We start from the raw sequence: 25189 nt of genomic DNA, 5'->3' as shown, positions 1-25189 counted from the left end.
TTGACTTGTACAAAGTCTACTTCATTTACACCTGCAGTCACCAAGTGAGGACTGGAGGTCAACTGCTCCAGGCACCGCACACTCGTGTGCTGCCCGCAGAGCGGCTGAAGGGACGCACCCACCAAAGGCCTGGCACTTCAGTGTGTGGGGACAGCTTACAGGCAGTCTAATTTAAAAATGTGAGCATACAACTAGGCTTTACCAAAGAGTAACGTGTTTATTTCTTAAAAATACGTTTTTGGCAGTTGTCACATAAAATGTCCTAATGTAAAAAAGTTCATTAAAAAAAAAGGCAAAGAAAAGCATGGAAAACAGACCCAAAATGTTAAGATTTTATTTACAAAGCTTCTTTGTTGTACAGAAAGTAAAAATGCTGTTACAACCTCAGTGTAACTGGTAGCCATGAGTGGTTACAAATCACCAGTCACAGCTAGCCATGCTACAGCAAGTCTTACACGAAAACCTAACAACTCTTACAATTTTGTCGGGGTGAGGTCCCCAAGCTTGGTGGCAGATTTCCAAGAGGGACTAAACGGAGGAAGGCGGAATGTCACAGGAACTATTCTTTGGCTCTTTGGGTGGGTGGGTTTCCTGGGGTTTGTATCACAGCTACCTTTTTTTTTTTTTTTAAACAGCTACCAAATCCAAAGGAGCAGTCCAACCAATACTGAACAGTTCTTTTTTGCAGGTTATTTGGGGTCTTAATCATCTTCTCCTTCATCATCTGTTTCTCGCTTCCTCTTTTCACCTTTCCCGCTTTCTTCCTCCTCTGCACAATTACAAAAACTCATGTTGAGATAATCACAAAGGCTTTTTGTCTAAGTTATTGCTAATGGAGGCTACAGCAATGAAGTTGGTCCAAGAATACTTCTAATAGTTGAGGGATAAAAAGATGTATGCTTGATCGGATCAATAGGTGACTGATGAAAAAACAAAGTGCAAATGGTACCCAAAGAACCAAGGGCTGCCGCCAAAGCGAAGCAGCACATCAACTCACACAGCCGTATTAACCCAGTCTTCTCAATTTTAAGCTGTTCTGGCCCCAATTTTCCTTATTGGCTCCTACAATAAAACAGTAGCTATAAAAATGTACAAGAAGTCTGGAGTTGGCTCTTCTATTTCTAAGCCATGCTGTCTTATAAGTGGCTTGGGTGAACCACTTAACCCCTCAAAGCCAGTTCCTCATTTGTTAAATGGAGACAAGGGCAGTGACTTCTGGGGCGTTTGTGATTCAAGGGAATAATACACACAAAGCATGCAGCCTGGGAAATGGTAAGATTTGAATTGTAGCACATTAGCATGAACTAAAAAGGGATTTCCTTAGCATACTTTGTGTACCTGAGACATAAAGTTATTGCTTTATGAAAAACATGGTCCTTTTCTCAATTAGTTAAACTTCAGGACTATTTTGGAACCGAATTAGCTATACCCAACTTAAATCCTGTCCCAAAAGTTCCTTGAAGGCAGGGAGTAGGCCCCAGCCATTGCTATGCTGGGTGTGAATTCTACCCAGCGCCCGGCAGAAAGTGTAAGCCAGATGGAGAGCAGAGTTAATGGCCTGGTACCTGGAAACCTAATGAGCAGGGAAAACTGGATTTTTAGTAAACATTACCTATGCAATGCATGGCCCAACAGTCTTGGTTAAGGTGTAGGATGGGATGACATGCATAGAATTGGGAAGGTGCTATTTATATATCCTGAGAAATTATGACCCAATTACTAAGCCTCCTTTAGAAAATAAGTTCCAAACACAGAAGTCTCCCGCCTGGCTGTAACCCACATGCTGGGATCTAAGAACACATCTGAAGCAGGAGGTGGCTGGTGCTGAGGTTATAGCGGGCTGTTCCAAGGCGTGGGAGACTATTAGGGCCAAAGACACCAGGTTTCCTTCTCGGGGTTTTCGAATCACTGTTAGACCCACCTTCGTCTTCATCCTCGTCCTCATCCTCTTCGTCTTCATCAACTTCTCCATCATGTCCAAAATCTTCCTCCTAGAGAACAGTAAACAGCACACTTATGTTATCAGATCAGTTCTGCCAACCTGAAGCACAAAGGAAAATACACTTTGCAAATAAAACTAACACTGTATGAAGGAGAAAACTACTGTTTTTATCTAATTTGATGTGCTAAGATCTGTTCATTTTCTTCAATGAACTTAATTTTAAAGTATTTCTTTAAAATTGCTTTGCAGAAGTAAACATTTTATATCCCAGCCATTTAATCAGTATGCAACTTATAATGGATATTTGAGAAATGATGTCTTGAATTTCAAAGCATATGGGACAAAGATTTCCTTCCGTGTTCTCATCCTTACACAAAACTTCTTTCAGGAGCTGAAGATCATGGTATAGCCACATTAAGAATGAGCTAATGATCAGCCTTATTACCTCTGTACTATGAAAAACAACAGGCTTTGTGATGATATCTAATGGTCTCTGCCCATTACATAAACCTCCTTGAGGGTCAAAGTTCAGTCCCTCTATCTCCTGCCCTCTAGGGGCTCCCAGTTCTTTAGGGATAGTGTCCCACAAGTTACACTCCCTGTTCCTCAGGAGAGGATTGTGTTCTTATTTAACCGTGTTCCCCAATCTTTACACAGAGCAGGTAGAGAGTGTATTTAATGATTCAAGCTGAATATGCAAAAACAAGTTCATAAAGAACAAAATAAAGACAAACATTGCAAAAACAAAAACAAAAACAAATTCAGACTCAGTAAATACATCCTTCCCTTCGATATAATGAAGGGATAGATGCCATCAAATTGCAACGTTTCCACCTTCCTCTTTCTACTGTATATGCAACTCGCTGCCGTCTCCCCACAGCTGGAGGGCCACGATGCACCTGGCAGAGCCAAGCGTGTGTCTGGGGCACTAAGCTGATGCTTCATTTAACGTTCATCACACAAAAAAGGAGGGGCTAAATTCAGATTCGCAGTATCAGTCCATTCACAAGTTTACTCATCTCCTCAGAAGCCCATTTGCTTTTGTTCTCTCTTTTCTCACACACTTTTTGTTTTAACTACATATGTAAGTTAAAATGGGAGCTGGAAATATCTGACACTGACCTCCCCGCTGACTTCATCTTCATCTTCTTCCCCTTCTACATCTTCATCTTCATCTTCATCCTCTTCATCATCAAATTCTTCGTCCTCACCATCCTCATCCTCCTCATCCTCCTCGTCTTCTCCTTCTGAAAAGAGCCCAAAATAGAGCTCATGTAAAACCCGAAGCTCCGCAGGGACACCTGCTCAAGTGGTGCAGCACCAATGGGGGCCCAAACAATGCTGGGCAGGGCCACATCCTGAGGAGGCCACAGACTGCAGCCACTCTCTTCCCACCTGGCCCTGCAGCTCAGCCCCGATCTAAAAGGCCCATAAAGTCAGGAGGCAGATGCACAATTTCTGAGATTTGCTTCAAAATAATCTAGGAAAAGGAAATTGGGTAGGGGTATGCATGTATAAAATAAGAGTCATCCTTCCTTCTCCTGGACCTGGGGCTTGCGGTGCACTCCCCAGCCCCCCACCTCTGTGTGTTCCTCCTTTCTTCTCTGCATGGCTCCCTCTGCTCAGGTGCATCCTACCCAGACCCCCAGTCCAGAGCTACCAGAACACTTTGCTCCCTTATAACAGGTGTTATTTACTTATGACTAATGAGTATTTCTCCTTAGAGTGGGCAGCTAAACCCAAGAGGACGGGAAGTGCACCCATCACCTTGTCCCGGCACCCGCTGCCCACCAGCAAGGCCCCTAATCCCCCGCTCCAGGCGTTCCCTCCTGCATGCGGTCACATAGCCTGCTCAAGGGGGATACAGAGACAGTAGTGCAGACACATAGTTTGGGGGACAACTAAGAACCTGGAGGAAGGGAGTGGGTGGCCTGCACACTTGGAACCAGAGACAAGGCCCCACCCTGTCCACTGACCCCCTTTTATAGCCCACCACACACTCCCCTGTCTCAATTTGCTACTCAAAAACAGAAGTAAAATTATGCCATTAATTCCACCAAAGCTGCCTGTCAGTAGTTTCCTGCCCCCATACCCCACTTTTCTCGACCATTTCTGTCTTGTATAAGATTTTTAAAGATGACTGGAATATAAAATTCTTGACCAAATACTAATCAATACAGAAAACTAATTTTAGTTCCACGTTATCGCTAGAAGATTCTTTCCCTTAAGTAATGAAAACTGGAATCTAACACGTAGTATCTCAGAATCATTATAGTCTTAAATTCCACTCAATTATTGAAGGTTTGGGAAAACAATGCTACTTCGATTTGGACATAACTAACATGTACCTCCTAAGTGCCAGGCCCTGTAAACACAGAACTGAAGACAATCTCTGCCCAAGGGGAAGGGCCACGTCTAGCAGAGCAGCAGGTGGTATAGGGGGCAAGTGAGGGTCGTCTGGCATGCCCAGGAGTCCAATCCAGGGCCTCGAGAGATGCTTCCAGGAAGCAGTACAGACGAAGCTGAACTTGCAGGGCTGAGCAGGTAGCAACCAAGAAAGGGTACAGTGGGGACAGCAGGACAGCTGGGCAATGTGCTCTCAGGAGACACCAGCTGCCGAACTCCAGACTGTGTTCAGAAGGCATCTCTCCCAACAGCCCATTTTTGTTTGGAATCATTTTAAGGTTTCAATATTCTAAGAGCAGCAATCGCAGCAATTGCAGCTCCACATTTAACAGCATGCCCACCCACATCAACATAAACCGATTTTCTCACTGCTCTCTCCGGACCCCCAAGTGCACGTCAGAAGTCAGGTACACCGAAGGTGGAGCCCACCCACCTTCATCCTCCTCCTCTTCATCCACACCGTCCACCTCGGCATCAGAGTCGGGGGCTTCCCGGTCCTCCTGGTCGTACCCATCCAGGTAGGTCAGCTGGGGCAGGAGCCGGAAGACACTCTCGCGGTAGTCGTTCAGGTTGGTGACCTCACAGTTAAACAGGTCCAGGCTCTTCAAACAATCCAACTTTTTCTGGTAAGGATAAAAAAAAAAACACCTCCTAAACCAAAGAACAGAAGAAGCAAACCCCACCCACCTCCTGAAGAGGTAAAAGTCTAGGCCATGTATTCAACTAGCTGCTACCCCCTCAGCCTGGTACACGGGACATATTGCTGGTCCTCTGTGACCTTCCTATTAAACCCTATTAGATCTAATCTATTAGATTTTAACCAGCTCCTTCATTCCCACACCCACACCCTTCCAGAGAACTATGTCCTCCATGGCAGCGCCAGCAGCTTAGAGAAATAGGAATGTGAAATCACAATAATTTTTATTAAAACCATCTTTTCAGAGTATGAAACAAATCAAAGAGCTACTCTCATAAATAGATTCAAAACCAAGTTACTGTTTGAGCAATCTCAGGACCTGCTAGGTCGGGCCTCACTGTCCATGCTCTGGGGTGATGATATGAAGAAATACTCAGGAGAGGTTCATAACCCAGCCCTTCTTCATGCAGAGCTTACAATTCCATTTAGGAACATACGGTGCAAAACACAGAACACTGGAGGACAGAGAATAGTAAAGTACAAATGCAGATATTTTCTGGGGAGACAAAATAGGCTGGAAAGAGTGAGGGGGACTCAGAGCTTAAACTTCCGAAGTATAAAGGAAAATTACATTCTTCCTTTTGAACTTTTTGAGGAAAGTGATCAAGAATAACACTATAGCCAGACTTTTTCAGACATAAAATTCTTGACTTTACCAGATCTTGAAATTTTGTTGCAGTGCCTCACTGGTTTGGAATCACCAATTTCATCATCTAAAACAGCTAAGATCTAAAAACTTGGCCCAAGTGAACAGCTCAAGGCCTACAGAGTTTGTAAGATCCTCAGGGCACTAACATTTCAATCCCAGGCCTACTCAAGGTTTTGACTGAGAGCAAATCAGGTCAGGAGGGCAGAGGTGTGGGGTCCTAGTACAGGCAAACAAGCGGATAGCAACCGGAGGTGAGTGCAGACCTTGAAGGCAGGGTAGGAGGGAGTAGCCCTATGAAAGTAAACACAAAATGTGAAGGCCGGTGCCTGCAAGCATGGGCAGCACCCAACTAAAAATTATCATAATTTAACTTTTAATGGCAATTATGAATCAAGAGAAAAGGCTTGGTATTCTCCAAGAAAGTATAAAACTAATTTAAAAGAACATCTGCCTTAAGCAAGTTCTAAAAAATGGCTTTGATGTTTTATTGGGAGGGAAAGCTCGGCTATTCAGAATAACTGATCTTGCTAGGCCTGGAAAAATATAGGAGAAACCAAACCCCCCTTCCAGATTGAAATACCTATGCAATTTCGGGGAGCAACAATGTGATTTGAAAATCTTTGCTCTAAAGCAAGAACTGGCAAACCGAGACTGGGGGCCAATTCCAGCCTGCCACTTGTTGACCCTGCTCTCATAGGTGAGTTTTAGGGGTCACAGCCTTGCTTGCTGGTTTATGTAGTACCTTCCATGGCTACATGATCTTGTGGCAGAGTTAAATTGTTGTGACGGGTTGGTTAGCCCACACAGCCTGAAATAGTTGCCATTTAGCCCTTTAGAGAAAAGGGGTGCTAACCCCTGCTCATAAATAATCTTTGTCTTCCTGCTCAAAGAAGAGGTTCCCACACTTCTTTTATCTCCACAGCGCAGCCCTTCGGAACAGAGCTGGGTCACAGCAACAAGCAAATGTACCTCCCAAAACACAAACGTACAACGATCCAAGCATTTATGGATCAAATAATAGGCTGTGTAAGCCAGACGGAAGCTGTCCCAGTTCTTCTGATCATAAGAGCTGCTTCTGTACTGTGTCACCTGCTGCCCAGGACCTCACCTCCAGAAGCTCAGGCATGACTTGCCAAAGAGGGAAAAATGCTGAAGTCCACCCAGCCCCAGACCACCAGCCAGGATAATGGGCATTTCTCTCTCCTCACAAAGGCTGACGACCCTGTACTGCTACAACACGACCACAAGTAAGTGTAGGCGGGTCTCTCAAGAGGTTCGGGCTGGACATACTTCAAGGAATGAGCCATTTACTTCTCAAAATCATCCCCTAGGAACGGATGCACAAAAACATATACAGTCTATACCTGTCTCGTTTACAGCACCCTAAGTACTTTCTTTGGTTTAGTCCAAGTACACTGGATAGAAGACATTCTTGGTTCTGAAACGGTAACCATATCTGAGATCTTGGCTACTTCCTGACAAAGGACCCATTACCAAGTAATTTGGACACGCCAAAGAGCATGCCAGAAAACAAAACAAAAGCAAAATAACCTACAAACGTTAAAAAAAAACCAAAAACCAAAAACCCCCCACCAATACCCATAATACTTTAGAATCATTTAAAGTAGGTAAAGCTGTGTTTTGAGGTCCAAGAGGCATAAAAGACACGACACAAAATATTCAGAGGACCCCAACGTGTTACTATTTACAAAATCTATCATACCAAAAATCTGACCTAAAACTAATAGGCTAGCCATAATACACATTAAACATTTTATTAACAATAATTTTGCTTGCCTTCTTAGAATTTAGAAGGGCTTTGGGGGATGGTTTGGATGGCCCAGGTCTCTTAAAAAAGGTGTCCAAGGACGTTTGAACTGATGCCTTCTTTGTCTCTCGATTAATGTCCCTGTAGCAAGCAGAGGCATTCAGTCATTGCATTGACCTCAAGAACTGGGCTCACAGCAGACGGTGCTCAAAACGTTATGTGGTTAATGAGGATGAGGATGGTGGTTTTTTCCATTGAAGAATATCTTCACAAGTCAGCATGGACCCAACAACCCCCCGCCTCCCCTTTTCCTGTAGTTTTATTTTATTCCAAGCTGGAACAAACCCCAGGACCCTGACCAGCAGGCGTGGCAGTTGGCTCTCAACCAGGGACTCAGCCCCTCCCCCAAGCCCCAGCCTCCTCATACATGCCGTGAGGACCCTGCAGAGGTTTTAGGAACCACCAATGACAGTGTAAGTATCTAGGGTCTGGCAGACGCAGCTTCTCCCAAATTGGTGGGAACAAGAATGTTTCTCATTCTCCACTGCCCCAGGGGACTGAGACCATAATTTACAGCCACAAAAAGCCCCTCATCCATCACTGCTCCGCCCAGGAACATCCACACAACTGCCTGGTCCTGTTGGAATTCCCAGTTTAGAGCGATTGAGAATGGTGTAAACCCACAGGGAGAAAAGCTCAAGGGCAGTGCAAAAGAACTACCAACTTGGATTTTAATTCCTGCAACTTATCTGTGACCTCTGAGCAATTACCTCAATTTTCTCATCTCTAAAATGAGGACAGTCATTCTCACTTCTCTGGGTCACACAAGAATAACATGTGCCACTGTTAAATGTCCCTGGACTCAGTAAATCTCAACAAATACTTGCATGTACACTGGAAGTGGGGACTGGTTTGGAGGAAAGGAAAGGAGCTAATAAAGATGAAGGACCTGAGATTCAGGGCCTTTGTGGACTGAGGCCGAAGAAGAAACTTATGAGAAGCAGGAGTTCTCAAAACAGTTTGCTAAAAATAAAAGGGACTCCATAAGAGGTGATTAAATCTATACGGTTTCAGTCTCAATTACTGATTAGGAGGGAAAAGACCCTTCTGGCAGGAAATCCTCTTCATTAAATGAAGCCCCAATTTAACTCTATCTTATTCTGAAATATCAACAGAGCAGTCTGTAAAAGGGATCTGCAATCTAAACATTTCACTACACTGTGACCACAAAAGAGAGACCACTGAGAAGGATGCCTTGTTCCTTGGGCTCTGCTCTTCTGGATCCTGAAACAGCTCCTCATCTGCATGATCCTCTCCCAATTAATGTTTGCGGAGTTCAGTTCATTCAAACAGAAGTACAGACTTGAGGTAAACCAGTAAAAACAGACTGCACAAAGTAGCCGTAGGTGTCTTTGGGTGGCTTAAAACAAGTTTGATTTCCATCAGCCTTATAAAAATGGAGTTTTGCTTAAATGCCACATTTGGGGCAATCATTTAACTATCTTGAATTCACAAACGTCCAGGGGCTGCCCAGACTCTGCAGCAGCCTCAGCAGCCTCAGGAAGCTCTGTACTGGTCACATGACTCACACATGGACTGGACCAATTAGTGCAGCTTCCCAAATCCCCACAGGAGGTACCTAAGGCAGGGCTTATTATCCTCCCTGCTTCATAAATGAGCAAACTGAGACCCAAAGAGAAGCAGCAACTCATCCAAGGTCACACAGCAAGCCTACACTCCAAATGGGCCTTAATTCTAAGCTTTCCCCAGCTTATCCCAATAGGTCAGACCACGGAGGATCGTGGGGGTCCCCATGAAGATAGCCTCTTCTGTAGAAGTACAAAATGGCTTGGTCACTTTGGGGAAATTTTTAAGTTATCATTAATATATGAATGGAAAAAGGATCGAAAAGAAAGAATAATTACCCTCTGAAGGAAGCCACCACAATGTCTGAAAGGGAGAGCGAAGCTGCAGAAACAAACATACAGAACCCTTGGCCATGGTCTCTAATCATTTCTCCCTCTATACAGAAATATGAAAATGAAAATGACCAATAAGTCTTGATTTCCAAACTCTCAATCGCTTACCAAAGGTTCCAAGGTGCTGATATCTTTCAGTTTATTTCCACTCAAATTTAGATGTGTGAGATTCGGAAGTTTTTCTGCTAACATGTCCAGACCTCCAAAGATTCTATTGTCACTGAGCTCAAGCTGCAAGAGAAAATGCACAGAGCACACACACAAATGCATACAGAGAAAGAGACATCATAGGTATTACACACAGAAATATTTGTCAAGATCAAATGACCCGTTTCTTTTAGGGCACGTAAGCTCATGTTATTTGATTAAAGCCAAGTAAATAGCTTTCAGCAACTTTTTATGGGGAGGAGTGGGGGACAGAGACAGGATGAACAGTCTGTGTTTTTTGTTTTTTAAATACAAATTTGCTTGAGAACTGACCTCTATTAATGGTGAATACATTTCCTAATCTAAAAAATGGGGCAAAGCAAATTAAAATCCTCTAAGAAGTTATACTACTCCATATCTGCCAGGAAGGGTAAATGGTCTGTGCATTATGAGCAGCTTATCTGTGTGCCAAGCAGAGCTCACCGGGCCTGCATGAAACCTGACCTGGTCTGTGCAGAGTTGACAAGTTGGGGACTCTATCTGGACGCCACTGGGGAATGTTGCTCTGAAGGCCACAGGAGTGGGCCTGGCCCCAGAAATGAATCCTCAAAGAGGTTCCCTGACCTCGGGAGTAGGCATGGGACAGTAGTCCCGGAGGTGATGAAAGCAGCTCTCTGGAGGACACTTCTTGCGTAAGCCTGGCACTGGCCTCCATAAGAACATACTCCAATTTCTCAGCTGCAGGTCAAGTAGCAGAGACAGGTGGTGTGCCAAGGAAGGCTTGTGAGAGTCCAAGGGCACAAGCACCTGGCGCCTGGAAAGCACAATGGAGAGCATCTAAGCCCTTCGCTTTGCAGACGAGAAAACTGAGGCCACAGCTGGTTTCAACTCTAAGTGCATACAACATCTGTAACTGTCTGTGACCCTCACACAGCAGTCAAGGGCCTGGTGCTGTTTTATGACCAGAAATGAAGTGGGTCATTTGCCTGCACACAACTGAGAGGTAGGCAGTATTAGCCCCAATCATGGGCAAGGAGAATGGACAATCACAAGGCTCTGTGAAGTGTCCAAGGCCCCACAGCTACTACAGGAGTGGACTATGATTTGGAGACTCTGTGTCCTCCCCACCATGCTATGTTATCTAGAATAGCATGTCTCATATGTCAAAGTCTTTGGCATGCAAGGAAAAATGTACTACATAATGCAGAGAAGAGGGACTTAAAAAAACTGTAAGCATGTGTTGAATGAATGAGTTTTAAAAATTTCAAAGGTGTTACTAATATTAATAATAAAGTCAGTAGAGAAAAATGAACTTTTCCTTCTAATGGGATATCCCAGTCAAATATCTCACCATGGTCTAGATTTAAAAAGAGAAGTCTGTAATCAACAAAGAGCCATGTTAGCAAAATACAACCCATCCACAAATGCCTCGGCCTTTAGTGTACCAGAGCATCAGTTCAAGAGTAAGGGCCTTGTTCTTACAAAACAAAGGCTACTTCTCTGGGACGGCTAGACTATCATACCCAAGTAACACTCACATTCTTTCCACATGAGCATCTTAAGCAGCAGGGACAACAAGGCAATCCAACAAAGCAGGTAGTAGCACATTTTTATTTTGAAATGAAATCAATGTGTAAATTTAGGAAACTAATGACATTATACATACTACACAAACAATTTACACATTTTTTCTGTGGCCTGATTTTTTTTTTTTTTTTTTTTTTTTTTTTTTTTTTTAAAGGAAAGACAGAGAGAAGGAAGGAAGGATAGAAGGAAGGAAGGAAGGAAGAAAGGGAAACATTTTTAAACATTTTCTTGTTTTTATTGTATTCTGTTTCTCCGTTTTTGTTACATGGGCTGGGGCCGGGAATCGAACCGAGGTCCTCCGGCATAGCAGGCAAACACTTTGCCCGCTGAGCCACCGCGGCCCGCCCATGTGGCCTGATTTTTGTTAAAAATATCTGTAATCTAGGTAGAAAAAAAAAGTTCCCATCTCCTATGGAAACATTCCATCTGCCTTTAAATGTGATTTAAAGATCTTTCCACTCCTCCCTCATTAGACCTATAAGGTTAAGTGATTAAAGCTTAAACACTTGAACAGGACCTGAAAAAGCCCACACAGAAACAGTCACTGGCAGGCTGACTTTCAGAGTAAGTCTGATGGTAGAGACCACCATAATTCAGGAAAACAGAATCAAACAAAAAACAGTCCTATTTCAGGGAACTCGTGCATCTAGTTTGTGTAGATGCTAAAAAGCCATCCTGTGTCTGAATGGGCTAACCAGATACTTTCCAATGGGGAAGGAGGTCACCCAAAACTCAAGAGGATGGCTGAGCAGAGCAGCCTAAGCAAGGCAAGTAAGAAAAACCACTTGGAGCTTATAATTCAAATAATCAAAAAGCAAGTTCCTCTCAGGATCATTTTTTTTTCTTTTATTTGGGGGATAAGGGGCTGAAGGGGAGTAGAGAATTGGTTATAATTAGACCAGTAAAGCAGCAACGATGGTCCATCATCAAGGATAGGGAAACACAGGTTCATTGTTACAATGATTTCTTCTAGTCAGTCACAACTTCAAACACCTTCCAACTTCCGGGTCATTAAGAACTACATAATGGGCTTGAATCATCATAGACTACAAATCTGAAGCATAGCTAACATTACAACAATAAACTTAAAACAATTAAATAAATTATTCACAAAATAGTTAATCCTCATAACTACTATTTATTGAAAACCCAACCTGCACTGCTTTTAAAGATCACCGGGATTCTGCAAGGCAAAGCGGTATAGCCAGTCTGCAGGTGAGGATATAAGTAACCTCTCTGCAGAGGATACCCATCAAGGAAACAACAGAGCTGGAATTCAATCCCAGATCTGCCAGGTTCCAAAGGCCATGTGCTCTCTGCTACACTAAGTGCTTCCTTACAGGTAAAACCACACATGTCCCCTTCTCAGGATGGTTCTCTTTCTACTGTTTAAAAAAAAAAAAGCACTTACCTTTTTCAACTTAGGTAGTTTGGGGAGATTTGAAACTGAAATCAAGCCTACATTTATTAAACTGAGGAACTCTAAGTTCACAAACTCAGCTGTTAAACCCTCAATTTTCCCATCATTTGATTTGCAATTGTCCAGGACAAGTTCTCGAACCTGTGGATGAAAAGAAAAAGGGCAAGCTTTCAAAAAGTACAGAAAACCAACAGCAAACCCCAAACTCCCACCTTAGGCACCCAGCAAAACACCCAGGTATAAGGGCAGCATCTACTTAGACCCACATCAGTTATAAATAAAAGAAAAATGATTGAGCCTTTAGTAGCAACATCCTAACATATGGCAAAGGTGGAGCGTTACTGCAGGTGTAAAAGCCCCAGAAATGGCTCTGACCCAACATAAGTGAAGAAAGCATGTCTCCCCAATTCCCTTTCCAGAGGCTCTGCCTAAGGGAGGGCTCCATCTAAGAAGCAATGAAGATGCCCTTTACGCCGAGTCCACCTCAAAACCCAGGAGGAAAACTCCAGGAGCCGGAAGAAAGCCTTCCTCTTCCTGCCAAGATCACTAGGAGATTCTGGCGAGAGGTCTCTGCACTGACACACTGCACTTGGTTCTGTTAATGTTTACCAAGATTATCTTGACACTGGGAAGGGATCTAGACACAAGAGACCTTAATTCCAAACAAAGACCAATTTGGGTTTTTTTTTTTTTTTTTTACATGGGCAGGCACTGGGAATCGAACCCGGGTCCTCGGGCATGGCAGGCAAGCATTCTTACCTGCTGAGCCACCTTGGCCCGCCCCCAATTTGGGTTTTACATCTGAGAAACATAGGACAGGACTGTGAGAAATTAAATTAGGTTCCTTTGTTCAGACCATAAAATCTCCTTCTTAGGAGGTCCTGAAATTCAGATACCAAGTTTATCCAAGGGGTATTTTTCTGAGTCAAAAAAATTCCGGGCCATTTTACATTCCCACTAGCAAAGAATGAGTGTTCCTGTTTCTCCGCACGTTCTCCCAATACCTGTAAGTTTATGTTTTTTTAATAGTAAGCATTCCTGGCACAGGGGACTGACCATGCCATCCTGACCAAAAGGGGGAAAAGTGTAACAAATAAATATTAGTGGCTAAGAGAGTTCAAGTAGAGTCAAGAGGCTACTCTGGAGGTCATTTTTATGCAAGCTTCAGCTAGATATTGCTACCTGTCGTGGGGTTTGTCAAACCCCAACCAAAACCATTCCTGCCAACCCTAAAGAACACCTAAGGCTTTATCTCAGATTCTACAAAGGTCCCATGCACTATAAATCCTGAAATCCAGAGGACCCAGCCTCTCCAGAATATCAACTACTTCCATCACCCTAGCCTGTATTATCGGCAGCGCCTTCCAACATGAAAAAGCAGAATGGGCATAGCCCAAATAACCCTAAAGACTGGGAGAAAGACCAAAGGAAAAGGTGCAGTTATACAGAGAAGATATGGTTTAACCAGAGCATGACTGCTGAATCATTATACTGATATTTCTTTTAGTCTCCAGTGTCTTGGAGCTACAAGTTAAAAACAAACAAACAAACAAGAAAACTAAAACTGTGGGAACTGTAACCTATACCAAACTCTGAAATCTGTCCTATAATTAATTATAGTGGTATACTTTGAAACTTACTACTTTTTTGGTATATATGTTATTTTTCACAATAAAAAAAGGAAAAAATCAAAATAATAGCCATCCTACTGGGTGTGCAGTGAAATCTTACTGTGTTTTTGATGTACATTTCCCTGATGCCTTACAATGATGAGAATTATTTCATGGGATTTTGGGCCATTTTCTCTTTTTCAAAAAAAAAAAAAAAAAAAACCTGTGGATTTTGACCACCAATCATTTTAAAAGTACTCAAGTGTGCAGGACATGTGAATATCAATAGTGACAATCCCTTATCACCATTCCTGCAGTAGTTGATCTGAGACTTTATCATGGCTCCTCTGCTCAGAGACAGATTACAGTTCAGCTGCCCCAGCAGCGCACCCTGGCCGGCACCTCCCGGGTTTAAATGTGCTCTTCGGGCAGAACCCCAGGAACAAAGTCTTCACTCTCCTCCACGAGACCCAGCAATGGTGCTCTAACTTTTCCCATTCTGAAGGAGAAAGACTTGGAAGGCTGGCAGTACCCAGGCCCTCACTTCCTCCTGAAGGCACAGGCGGGAATATTCTATTTCCTTCTTTTCTTCCTGACATTTTGCTCTGCCCTTTTTCCCTCTGACAAGGAGTCAGCACATCGGAAAACCCACGAGGTCAACTGTGACCACCCAGCCACCTACCTCAGCAGCCAATGGCAACACCACAATAAGAAGGCTCTAGTTTGGTCAGGACAAGCTGCATCGGACAAGCTCCAAAAACGCATCACATCTGGCTTCTCTCTCTAAGCCAACTCGGCAGGTGAACTCACTGCCCTCTCCCCTACACGGGACATGACTCCCAGAGATGTAAATCTCCCTGGCAATGTAGGACAGAACTCGCAAGGAAATGCCATAAGTGGGGACCCAGCATCATGGGTCCAAATTCAAGTGTATGGATACACCAGAAATTGCTTTACAACCCTCTCTGCTAAACATGGTAATGAATACACAACTATGTGATAATATCGTGAGCCATCAATTGTATACTTTGGACGGACTGTTTGGTATGTGAAGATATCTCAATAAAGATACATATATTTAAAAATCTGTTCTCCTACTTTGGTCTTAAAAAACAAAACAAAGCAAAAACACATCATACCAAATGGTGCTCACGCACCACAAGCCATGGGAGGAAGCGTTGGAGGGCGAGTCATTTCGTTTTCAGCCCATCAAGTGAGGTCGCCTTCTGGAGAAGTCTCTCAACCAGTAAAACTCTACCTAACCAGGAGGATAGTCAAAACGACAACAGAACGGTCACAAATGTACATTGTAAGATGTTGGCTGAACCCAGTAGTCAAGAGTCAAAAGGAAATAGGGGGTGTGGGGTGTGGGTAGGCGTTAAGGCTGTTGCACTCTGCTGCTGAGCTGCTGGGCACGGAAGGTGCCAGGGATAGAAGGGAGGCTCTGGTGTGGACAACTAAGAACCACTCACCAGGTTGGAAATAAGGAAGAACAGCTTTGGAGGGGGCTGTGATGAATCGCAGAGAGCCAGGCAGTTGAGCATCTGGGACGTCCCTAGAGTGTCTGGATGGAAGTACCCATGGGGGTCTGAAGCACAGGGCTTGGGGCTATAGCTGGGCACAGAGGGCTCACAGCGCCGGGGGAGGAGTGAAGACTGGATTTCTCAGGAAGAGGACCCTGGAAGCAACCGTGGGGAACCGCAAAGGGGCAGGTTTAAAGCCTTAAAACTAAGGCTTTAGTTTCAAACAGTCAGCAAAGCTAAATGAGACAAGGCATGCATTGTTGAAAAAGGGATTTAAAAAATTAGAAAACATAAATGCCCAATAGTAAGGGACCCCTGTGACATGTTAACGTCTATATTCCAGGCACCCTCTCCTTACAGGAAGCTCTAAGGAATCATTTCTAGGGAGGGGCACTGAGAAGCTCAAGGACTCTCCAAACCCCTGCTGAGAGCTTCAACAGTGTGGATGTTACCCACTCGGACTGTGAGCTTCCTGATGGCAGGGTCACACCACTGGGGTTCTGAAATGGCTAAGTCACCTGTTAATGTCACCGTTAAAATTGTGGTATATATTTTCAGTCTTTCATTGTGTATTTTAAATTATAGATGAGATAAACTCTGTTACTTAGCATATTTAAAAGTAGCAACCCTCTAAATATTTTTAATGGCTAAGAAGATTCAAGTGTATGGATACACCTGAAATTGCTTTACAACTCTCTCTGCTAAACATGCGCTTCTAGTTTTCCCTATTATAAACAATGTCACAATATCCTTTTATGTGAAATTTCATCTGTACTTAGGACTGTTTCCTCAAAAACAAGAATATAAGTACCTAAGTTTTTATTACTGAGCCCTTTAAATTGCAAATCCCTCTTTCTAGTACATATTGCAAAATTGTCTTTCAATTTACTCAATTTTAATTTTGTGAACTTCCTCAATATATGGAAATCCCAGGTATTCACATTTATCTTTTTATTGAGGATATCTTCTATTATTTCCACCTTAAGTGAGAAAAACAAACACTCCTAAAGAAACACTGATGAAGAAGAAACAAGTCATAAAAGACACAAATAGGAAACCTAAAATGATAATGCAAACTAGAATGAGGTATTATTCTCTTCTTGCTGGAGGCAGGACTGCTCTTCCTGTGAAGGGAAGAAGGCCAGGCAGGGTCTGGATTCTGGATGTAGATGACTCTGCAAGTGGGAGAGCGAGAACTTCAAGAAGCGCACACAAGATCGCTTTAATTTTCTCCATGAGTAGGCGGCTGCAGAACTTACAGGGGGTTACAGACACAGTAGGCAGAGGACGGTAAGAGGGAATGTGCTGCCCCCATGCAGAGTTAAGAGGACATGCGAAGAGGAGCCCCCAAGGGTGGCAGGTGGCGCCTGGGAGGGTTAGGGCTGTGCCTGCAGGGGCAGTCTGTATGCAAACCAGGGCCCTGGTGGAAAGGCCTTTTGCTCCTCAGGAAACCGCACCTCCCACTCTTCCTGACCACGAGGGGACCCCGGTTGCCCCTTCTTTCTGGAAATCAGAGATCCCAGCTACATCTGGAGTAAGTTGGCAGTTCGGTGGGAGAAAAAGGGACCCTCGGCTCTTCTCAGGTCCCCTATACCCTAGTGTGTGTGTGTGGGGGGGGCCCACAGGGCAGGTAGGATGGCACCCGGACGACCTGGACATCTGTGTGCCCACAAGACAGCCTTCCCTTCACTGCCCTCTGCTTTCACCTTTGTGGCAAAGTTCATTCCTCTTCATCCCTCATTCTCCATTAGGCTTGCTCTGTCACAAACGTGAACTTAAAGCCAAAATCTTAAAACACGTTTCAGGGCTAAAACAGCTAATTCCTAAATGCGTCAGGCCCTTTTAGGTCATAGCCAAGGGGATAGCCCCAGGGATGGAGTGAGGGGCTAGAGTTGAGATGAAAGGCATTTCTCTCCTTTTACCCCCCTAACCTGCTTTCACTCCCCCTCCCCCAGCCACTCTGGGGTGGGGAATTCATTTCACCAAACTGGCTGGGTGACTCCCTCAATTACAGCAGTTATTTCTGCCATGAGGAGTGGGGGATGAAAGAAATTTAAAGAGCCTTTTGATTGACCAATTCTTTTAATTAGAAAAGTAACATATAATTACTATACTAAATGGGAAAATCCAAAAATATAGAAAGAAAAAGCAGTAAATTCCGGCCATTCTCACCAATTTCCATCCTTCTAAGTTAGCTAATCATGAACTGCTTACCCTATCATTTTATTTGCTTTTTTTTTTTGCATGAGTAGGCACCAGGAATCAAACCTGGGTCTCCAGCATGGCAGGCAAAGCAAGAATTCTGTCACTGAGTCACGGTGGCCCGCCCCCTATCATTTTAATTTAAAAGGCTGTGTTCAAAGGGGCAACAGATATATAGGTCTGGGTTAGGTGGCAGAACTCCTGGCATGAAGAAAGCACCTATATGCCACTGGTGGGCATGGAAAGGGAACGTCATTCTGAAAGGCAATCTGACTACAGAGAAAGATCCACAATAAAAGATGCTCGTTTCACCACTAAATAAAACAGCAAAAACACCTGCGAATGACCTAAGGGGATGGCTAAATTATGGTCTACACAGACAATAATGAGGCTGTAAAATAATATGGAAAAATAATATAGAATAATAATATAGAATAAAGGCAACCAATAGTATACACGTTAATAACACGATCCTAGTTTTGGAAAAAAAAATACACACCCTGGTAGACAGATAACAGAATGCCTGCATGGTTGAAGGAGGTCGCTAGTGTATGATTTCTATGTTCTTCTTTTTGCTTTTCTATAGTTACTATTTTGGGCTTATCTGTATCTACTGGTTTTCTTCAATGAAGATGAACTACTTGTACAAAGAAAAAAACCAATTAGTTGCTATGCAACCAATTAGAACATCCAACTGAGCTCAAAATTACATCATAGAAGAGATGCACAACAGATGTCAAAAGTTGAAGGAAAAAAGAATCAAAGAAGACCTAGGCTGAAAAAATCTAATTTTTTTCCTCAGGAAATTGGGATTAAGAAGAACACTACTCTGATTTTTAGATGAAATGTCTACATCTAGCATATAACGCACCAGCACTGCACCAGGGCACAGACCACCAACCATGGAAGAACTACCTGGCTTTCTAACCCACTGAGAACTACAGAGCCAGGGCCGAGGCTAGCGCCCCCTGCCCCAGAGGCCTGGGGTGCCAGGGTGCCAAGCGGCAGGTAAGGGAAAGATGAGAACTTCACATAAGAACAGGCTTCTTTTTAGTCATATTCTCAGATTGGAACTCTCTTTATCTCTTGTTACCTGCTGCCAGCGTCTCTCCACACGCTATCAGTAATTTCTATGGTATACGTGGTATGTTGTAGCACCAGACAACATATCCTCAAAGTAACTGACGATACAAATAATCTATGCAAAATATTTCCTATGCTTGCCAATAAAATGTTTTAACCTGGTGACCACTACTCTTTATGAAGATTATTTTAAAATGCCACCTGAGACCAATTTCGCCACTATGAGAACATCTCTCATAGAAAGAGCTGTTTGGTTTTAGAAAAAGACTGGATGATATTATTTCTTTACAGAATGGAGCACTACTCTGGGAAAATAAACCACATCTGTGTTTGTCCAGAATAAGGGCATAGCATTAGGTGAACTAAACCTATAAACCTGGCTTCGTAATCCTTAAAGGTACTCTAGTCAGAACCCAAGTTAAAAGTGTTCTAGAGTTTTCTTCAAACCTCAACGTAAATTACAAGCGTGTGTGTAGAGCCATATACACAAAAAAGCCTGTCTGATCTTAAAAAAAAGTTATAGTGGTGGCACAGGCACCAACCTCTCACCTGGCATTAAAACCATTAAGGCTAACCATGGGCATGGTAACCTGTGGTGTATCTAAGAGCACCCACTCACAGTGTAACAGCACCCTGGGAAGGCTTTGGTTTCCCCAAACGACCCGCCTGCACTCTTCACACCTGGCCCCAGATGATTCACGTCTTCATCTCAGCTTGAGTGAACTTACCCAGAGGTTCACACACTATGGTTTGGGGAAAAGACCCCTTCAGGGAATTCCCGCATTCTTCACATACTATAGGGGGCGGTTTGTTCTTACTCCCCCCCTCATGGGTGGACAGGAGAGTTTTCCAGAGGCTACCTGGCATCATAGCTCCTGGGCTTAATGGAATGCGTGTGGTGTATTCCTGTTTTAAACTTTTGTTTACCTTTCAAATACAAAAAATTTCAATACATACAATCCACACAAAACTAAAGCTCTTTAGGATCCTCAGTTAAGTTTTAACAGTGGAAGGGGGTCTGGAAAGATAAAAAAAGCTAGAAAACCTCTGCCCTCAATGTGACAGCTGAACTTCAGCTCCTCAGAAGAGCTCCCCGAAACAACGTGGCGGTGGAGGACATCTTGGCTCTGTGCAGATACCTGGAGCACCATGGCTCCCTGCACCAACACTTGTTACCTTCTCTTTCCAAACTTCCTTCCCCATCTGCACCTATTCCTGAAAACTCTTCAGCTTTAGGTCAAAGCTTCCTCTCCCAAGGCAGAACTTGACTTTCCCCACTGGTCTCCGCCTTCCTAGGCCCCCCACGCACTCTCCCAAGGGCCCCTCACTTGTCCTGGTGCCACCGGTGCCACAGCGCTGGGCCCTCCACGGGTGGGGCAGCAGGAGGAAGGGGCTACTGCCTCCTTCCCGCTGCGCACACGCGGAGACTGCAGGTGTTTCTAAAGTAAGCGAGTGAATTCCCAGGCCAGCGGGGCCCTTCTGGGAGCTACCAGCCACAGGTGGCTTTTGAGCACTTGAAATATGTGGATGGTGCAACTGACACCCTCAAGTTTTTATTTTACTTCATTTTAATAACGAATTTAAATAGCCACGTGGCCTCTGGCCCATTTTTTAAAAGAGCGTATGGACTAAGTTGATTATTTGAAAACTTCTACAACTGCACACCATGCAAACATATTTTTTAAAGTCCTTTTTTTCTTCATTCATGAAAAGCAACATGCACTGGGGATAGCAGGCCACTTGTTTTAACCATTCTTCACTTTCATTATCGCGCTCCTAACGAGTATTTTAGTAGAAATTTAGCTGGAACACACAGAATTCTCAAAAACTCAAATTCCGGGCGGAGAAGCACTTCGCAAGGCGGTTGTGGGCGCGCAGCGGCCCTGACCGGGAGGGAAACCCACCCCACGTGGGCAAGGAAGCCGCACACCTTCCTTAAGGGAATTTTTAGCAAGTCTAAAAACTCCGCATTCTGGGGCCCCGGGAATACGCGGCAATAAGACGAATGTCTGAAGGAACAAGCCCCAGATCGAGACCACGGAGCTTCAAGTTTCGCGACCAGAGGACGTTTAACCGCTTCACGCTCCAGCACGTGGCAGGCACAAAATGTCTGACTGACTGCCGCGAGGGGCGACCGCCGTCGAATCGCAGCCTCACACGGCCCGGCCGCCCCCAACCCACCGCCCCCAGTCCGCCAGGCACCGCGCCTCGTCTGTGGCGGCTTCAGGCACCGGGGACCCGGACAGCTGGCGGGCCGACTCCCACGAGTTCCCAACTTGCGGGCACCGCCGCCCGGAGCGCGGCCTGTGGCCGGGCCGGGACCCGGAGACGCGACTCTCTCGGGCTCCCTGCGGCCAGAGGACGGCGCTCCGCTCCCCCTCCTCCCCGGGCGGGGGCGGTGGTGTCTGGCGGCGGCGCGCTCTTCACCGGGTGAAAAAAGCTCCCAGGCCGGCCCGACGCGCACGCGGCCCAGAGGGTGCCCCGCACCCCGGGCCCTTCCGGAGACCTCCGTGCCCGGTCCAGGCGGCGGCGGCCACGCGGCGTTGCCCTTTTAAGAACGGGGGGAGGCGGCGGCGCGCCCGAGCGGCGAGGAGGCGGCCGCGGCGCGCGGCTCCCGCCTGTGCGAGCCGAGCCCGGGCAGGAAGCGAGCCACCGGCCCGGCCCGGGAGCGGTAGTCATGGCCGAGAGCGCGGGCCCCCTCCCCCGGCGGAGGGAGACGGCGCCGCCAACATGGCGCTACCCGCCCGCGGCGCACCCACACCGAGGGGCGGCCTCCCGGGCAGGGGCCGCGCGGGCTTCCGCGGCGGCCTGGGGGGTGGGGGTGAGGGTGAGAAGGCAGAGGACATGGCGCGCCGCCGCCACCACCACGGCCACCAAGACCCGCGCCGGGCGCCCGGGAGGGAGGGAGGCGCGGAGGGCGAGAGGGGGGCGCACGTGCGGAATCGGGGAGAAAGTTTTATTTTTAGGCTTGAAAAATGGCGGGAAGCGCGTCCTTTTTTCAAACTCGGCCTGGGAGGGACGGCGGTTGCGCCACCTCCGCCGCCCGCGCCGCCCCTCCCCCGCCCAGCGCGCGCCAGGCCGCGCCCGCCCGGGCCCTCGGCACCCCCCACTAGCCCCCCTTTCGGAAAGAAGGACCCCCTCGGTCCCCGCCGAGTCGGGACTACCCGGCCGCTTCGTGGGGCGCGCGGAGGCCGGCGGGGTGCGCGGCGGATGCGGCCGCGCATCCCGGGAGGCTGCAAACATGGCTCCCAGCGTTACACAACCCCCGCCGCCCGCCCTCGCCGCCGGGCCCCCGCACCCACGCGCAACCCGGGAGGCGGCCGCGGCCGACCAGGAGCGCTGAGTTCGAGGCCCCCCCACCCCGTCTCCTCCCCCCGGTTGGCCGCGAGGGCCCCGCGGGCGCCAAGGAGTTCAGCCCCGCGCGCTAGCTCTCCTCGCCGCGCCCGGCCGCCCGTCCGCGCCCGCGAGCTGCGCCCTTCCCCGCGCGGGGCGACGACCCCGCGGCCCTGAGTCCGCAGGTGGCCACCATTACGTGCAAGTCATCAGGACGAAGGTGCCCGAGGGGCTGCGCTTACCGCCGCCGGGGTCCGGTTCCTCAGCTCCAGGTGGATTCTCCTCTTCATGTCCATGGCTCCCTCTTCCCCCCTCTTCAAACTTAACTTTCCGCGGCGGGGGCGGAGGGGGGAGAGGCGTCCCGGCCGGCGCGGCGAGGCCGTCGGGGAGGGCTGCTGGCTGCGGCGGCGGCGCGGTCCCGGGCGGCGGGCGGACAGGCGAGCGGAGCCCCCGGAGCCAAGTTACTCGCGGGAGCGGAGAGAAACCATGGAGGGAAAAGGGGCTGGAGCGCGGCGCGGCTCTCACTACCGCCGCCCCCGGCCGCGGCCCGCACTGCGCTTAAACCGGCGACGCGACGCGGCGCGGGCGGCTGCTCGGCTGCTCTCGGGCCCGCGCGGCGCCGCTCGGCTGGGAGGCCTCGGCCGTACCAGGGACGGGGCGGGGAGACGCGCGGTGGGCGGGGCGGGGCGGGGCGGGAGGCGCGGCCCGGGGCGCAGCGGCTCTCTCCTCCCGCCTCCCGCACGTGGGGAAGCGGCTCGCGGGGAGGGCGGGGGTCGTGGGCAGGGGGCAGGGGGCAGGGGACGGGGGTACGGGAGCAGGAGTTCGGGGGTCTCCTCCTCGGTTCGGTGACTTTTAAATATAAGCAAGCGCTAGAAGCAATTAGCGTTTCTAAAGGGGCCTGGGTTCCACCAGTTCTCACGCAGACTTTTATCTCATTTATTCGTAGGACACCCCATGAGGTGTGTAAATGCTGGATGATCTTCGTTTGGGGGAAGCTTGGCAGGCAGCCTTTGTAATGGGCTGGCTCAGACGGTCTCGAGGGGGTAGAGTTAGAGCACCAGGTTGGAGGATGGGGGAAGAGCTGGCTTTGCAACCTACCGGTAGTGACGTTTATATTCAGTTTAAAATCTGTAAATATATAATGTGTCAAATCGGATACCATCTTACGATTCTAGTCAAGTTACGAGGCACTAAAGGATAAGAAAATTTTATGCGAGAAAATCGTACAATTCTATGCGTTAACCAGAATTGTTCTGGAAGTTGAGAAAGTTCCCCTCCCTCCCCTTTTATCTAAACTCTTTAAGCGGCAAACAGTCCAAACTTTGTTTTTTTTTTTTAAGCCACTTATATATCAGTTTTTAAAATAGTGAATGAATTAAGATTTCAGAGCAAAAGATAGTTTTGGAAAGATATGGAAAAAGGCAAAAACTCTCTTAGTATGTTGTTTCCTGACGTCTGCTGTATTTAAAATATTGACCTTGGCAGAAAACTCTGGGACAAGGGAAAATGAAGGAGGTGGTCTCAGGATATCCCAAGAGGTCTGTGGCTATAAAGTAAGAAGACCCACAGGGTCATGCAGTGAAGACTTTTACCAGAAAAACTGGCACTTTACTCCCCTGGGTTAACAAGTAATTATTGAACATTCCGTTTTAGGGGCTGGACAGATACTTTCTCATTGAATCCTCAGGTAACCCGGAGAGGTAGACTGTATTTTAATTGACAGGCAAGGCACTGAGGGCCACGAAGGCTCTGGAACCTTGGGCTGCCGGCCATTGCGACGTGAAACTAGGTTTAAGTCAGATGGGTCTGGCCCCAAAGCCTGTCATCTTTTCTGTAACTCCGCTTGTTAACTGAAATGAAGTGACAGTGGGGGCGAGGGGGCGCTGCTCTGATGCAGTAGGCTGGTAAGAGTCAGAGAGCACTTTTCCTAACGCTGGGAACAGACAGGTATCCTCTCACAGGGAAAGGGGAGAGGCCGAAGGAGATACGAACGGTGGAAGCCGTGTGCTGGGCAGAACTGTAACCTGGGGTATTGATATTAAAGGACGATGGGGGCCCCTTCTGAGACTTGGTCCCCTTGTAGGACCAATAGCAGGCTCTGAAGGCCCCTTTCCCCAGGGCATAGAGCTCATAGGATAAATGGGAGTTTTATAAGATCGAGCTACAAAGTAATTAATAAACAGAGCCACAATGTGCAGCAAATAAAAAGAACGCCAGAGTCACAGGGGGAGAGGAGACAGAGGGGGAGAGGCGACAGACACAGCACTGTCCCTTCTTAAGCAGCCAGAGCTGGCGTGCACCTCTGTGAACAAAGAGCATGTGTTCCAGTGACATGCTGCTTTGTCGGCCTTGCTACCAGAGGCATAAATAACACAGGCAGAGCAGGGTGTGTCCACGGCCCTGCCATCGCCTTCTCCTGGGTGTTAGTGCACACAGGGCCCCGGGTTTGAGTACTGCTGGACTGAACACTTTCTGCAAATGCATCTGTGTGCGATGAATATATCATTGCATCTACTCTGCTACTACCATGTCCACGTATCTGTGGGTCTGAACAAGGACTGGAAGGAAATATGGAAAAGTGGAAACAGCTTCGTTTGTCAGGGAATTGGAACTATGGGTGCAGCTCTTTCATCTCTTTTTCACTTCCATTGATATTCACATTTGTTCAGTAAGTAATAAAAATATCAAATAATGCCAGATTTGTCAACCCTTTGCATTTTAAAACTGCCCATTGTGTGTGTGTGTGTGTGTGTGTATGTGTGTGTTCCCATAAACTCTGAAGTGTCTGAGGAAAACTCTAGAAGCCAGTTTGAAACTCCCCGGACCTGCCCCCCTCCCCCTCC

General features: G+C 46.8%; 1 protein-coding gene across 2 annotated transcripts; it reads right to left on the bottom strand.

The window, feature by feature from the left end:
- Positions 1–307: 307 nt before the first annotated feature.
- On the bottom strand, positions 308–22902 carry ANP32B (acidic nuclear phosphoprotein 32 family member B). Of its 2 annotated transcripts, none has more exons than XM_077140090.1 (7): positions 22589–22902; positions 12587–12736; positions 9550–9672; positions 4782–4971; positions 3065–3189; positions 1922–1991; positions 308–769 (listed from the first exon to the last, which is right to left on the bottom strand). In XM_077140090.1, the coding sequence occupies exons 1-7, from the start codon at positions 22640–22642 to the stop codon at positions 702–704; spliced, it is 780 nt and encodes a 259-aa protein (XP_076996205.1). In that variant the 5' UTR covers positions 22643–22902; the 3' UTR covers positions 308–701. The 2 variants fall into 2 exon arrangements, with proteins under 2 accessions (XP_076996205.1, XP_076996213.1); XM_077140098.1 differs by lacking the exon at positions 22589–22902 and adding an exon at positions 18430–18592.
- Positions 22903–25189: the final 2287 nt, after the last annotated feature.

The sequence above is a fragment of the Tamandua tetradactyla genome, chromosome 2, assembly GCF_023851605.1.
Source record: "Tamandua tetradactyla isolate mTamTet1 chromosome 2, mTamTet1.pri, whole genome shotgun sequence".
Lineage (NCBI taxonomy): Eukaryota > Metazoa > Chordata > Mammalia > Pilosa > Myrmecophagidae > Tamandua > Tamandua tetradactyla.
Note: the sequence above shows the minus strand (reverse complement) of the source record. Positions and strands in the feature narration are given on the sequence as shown.

Excerpts from the sequence above, each read along its gene's own strand:
- ANP32B (XM_077140090.1), bottom strand. The coding sequence starts at position 22,642 with ATGGACATGAAGAGGAGAATCCACCTGGAGCTGAGGAACCGGACCCCG. Across the intron at positions 1,992-3,064 it reads AAGATGAAGTCAGCGGGGAG|GAGGAAGATTTTGGACATGA; the intron begins GTCAGTGTCAGA and ends ACTGTTCTCTAG. Across the intron at positions 770-1,921 it reads GGACGAGGATGAAGACGAAG|AGGAGGAAGAAAGCGGGAAA; the intron begins GTGGGTCTAACA and ends GTAATTGTGCAG.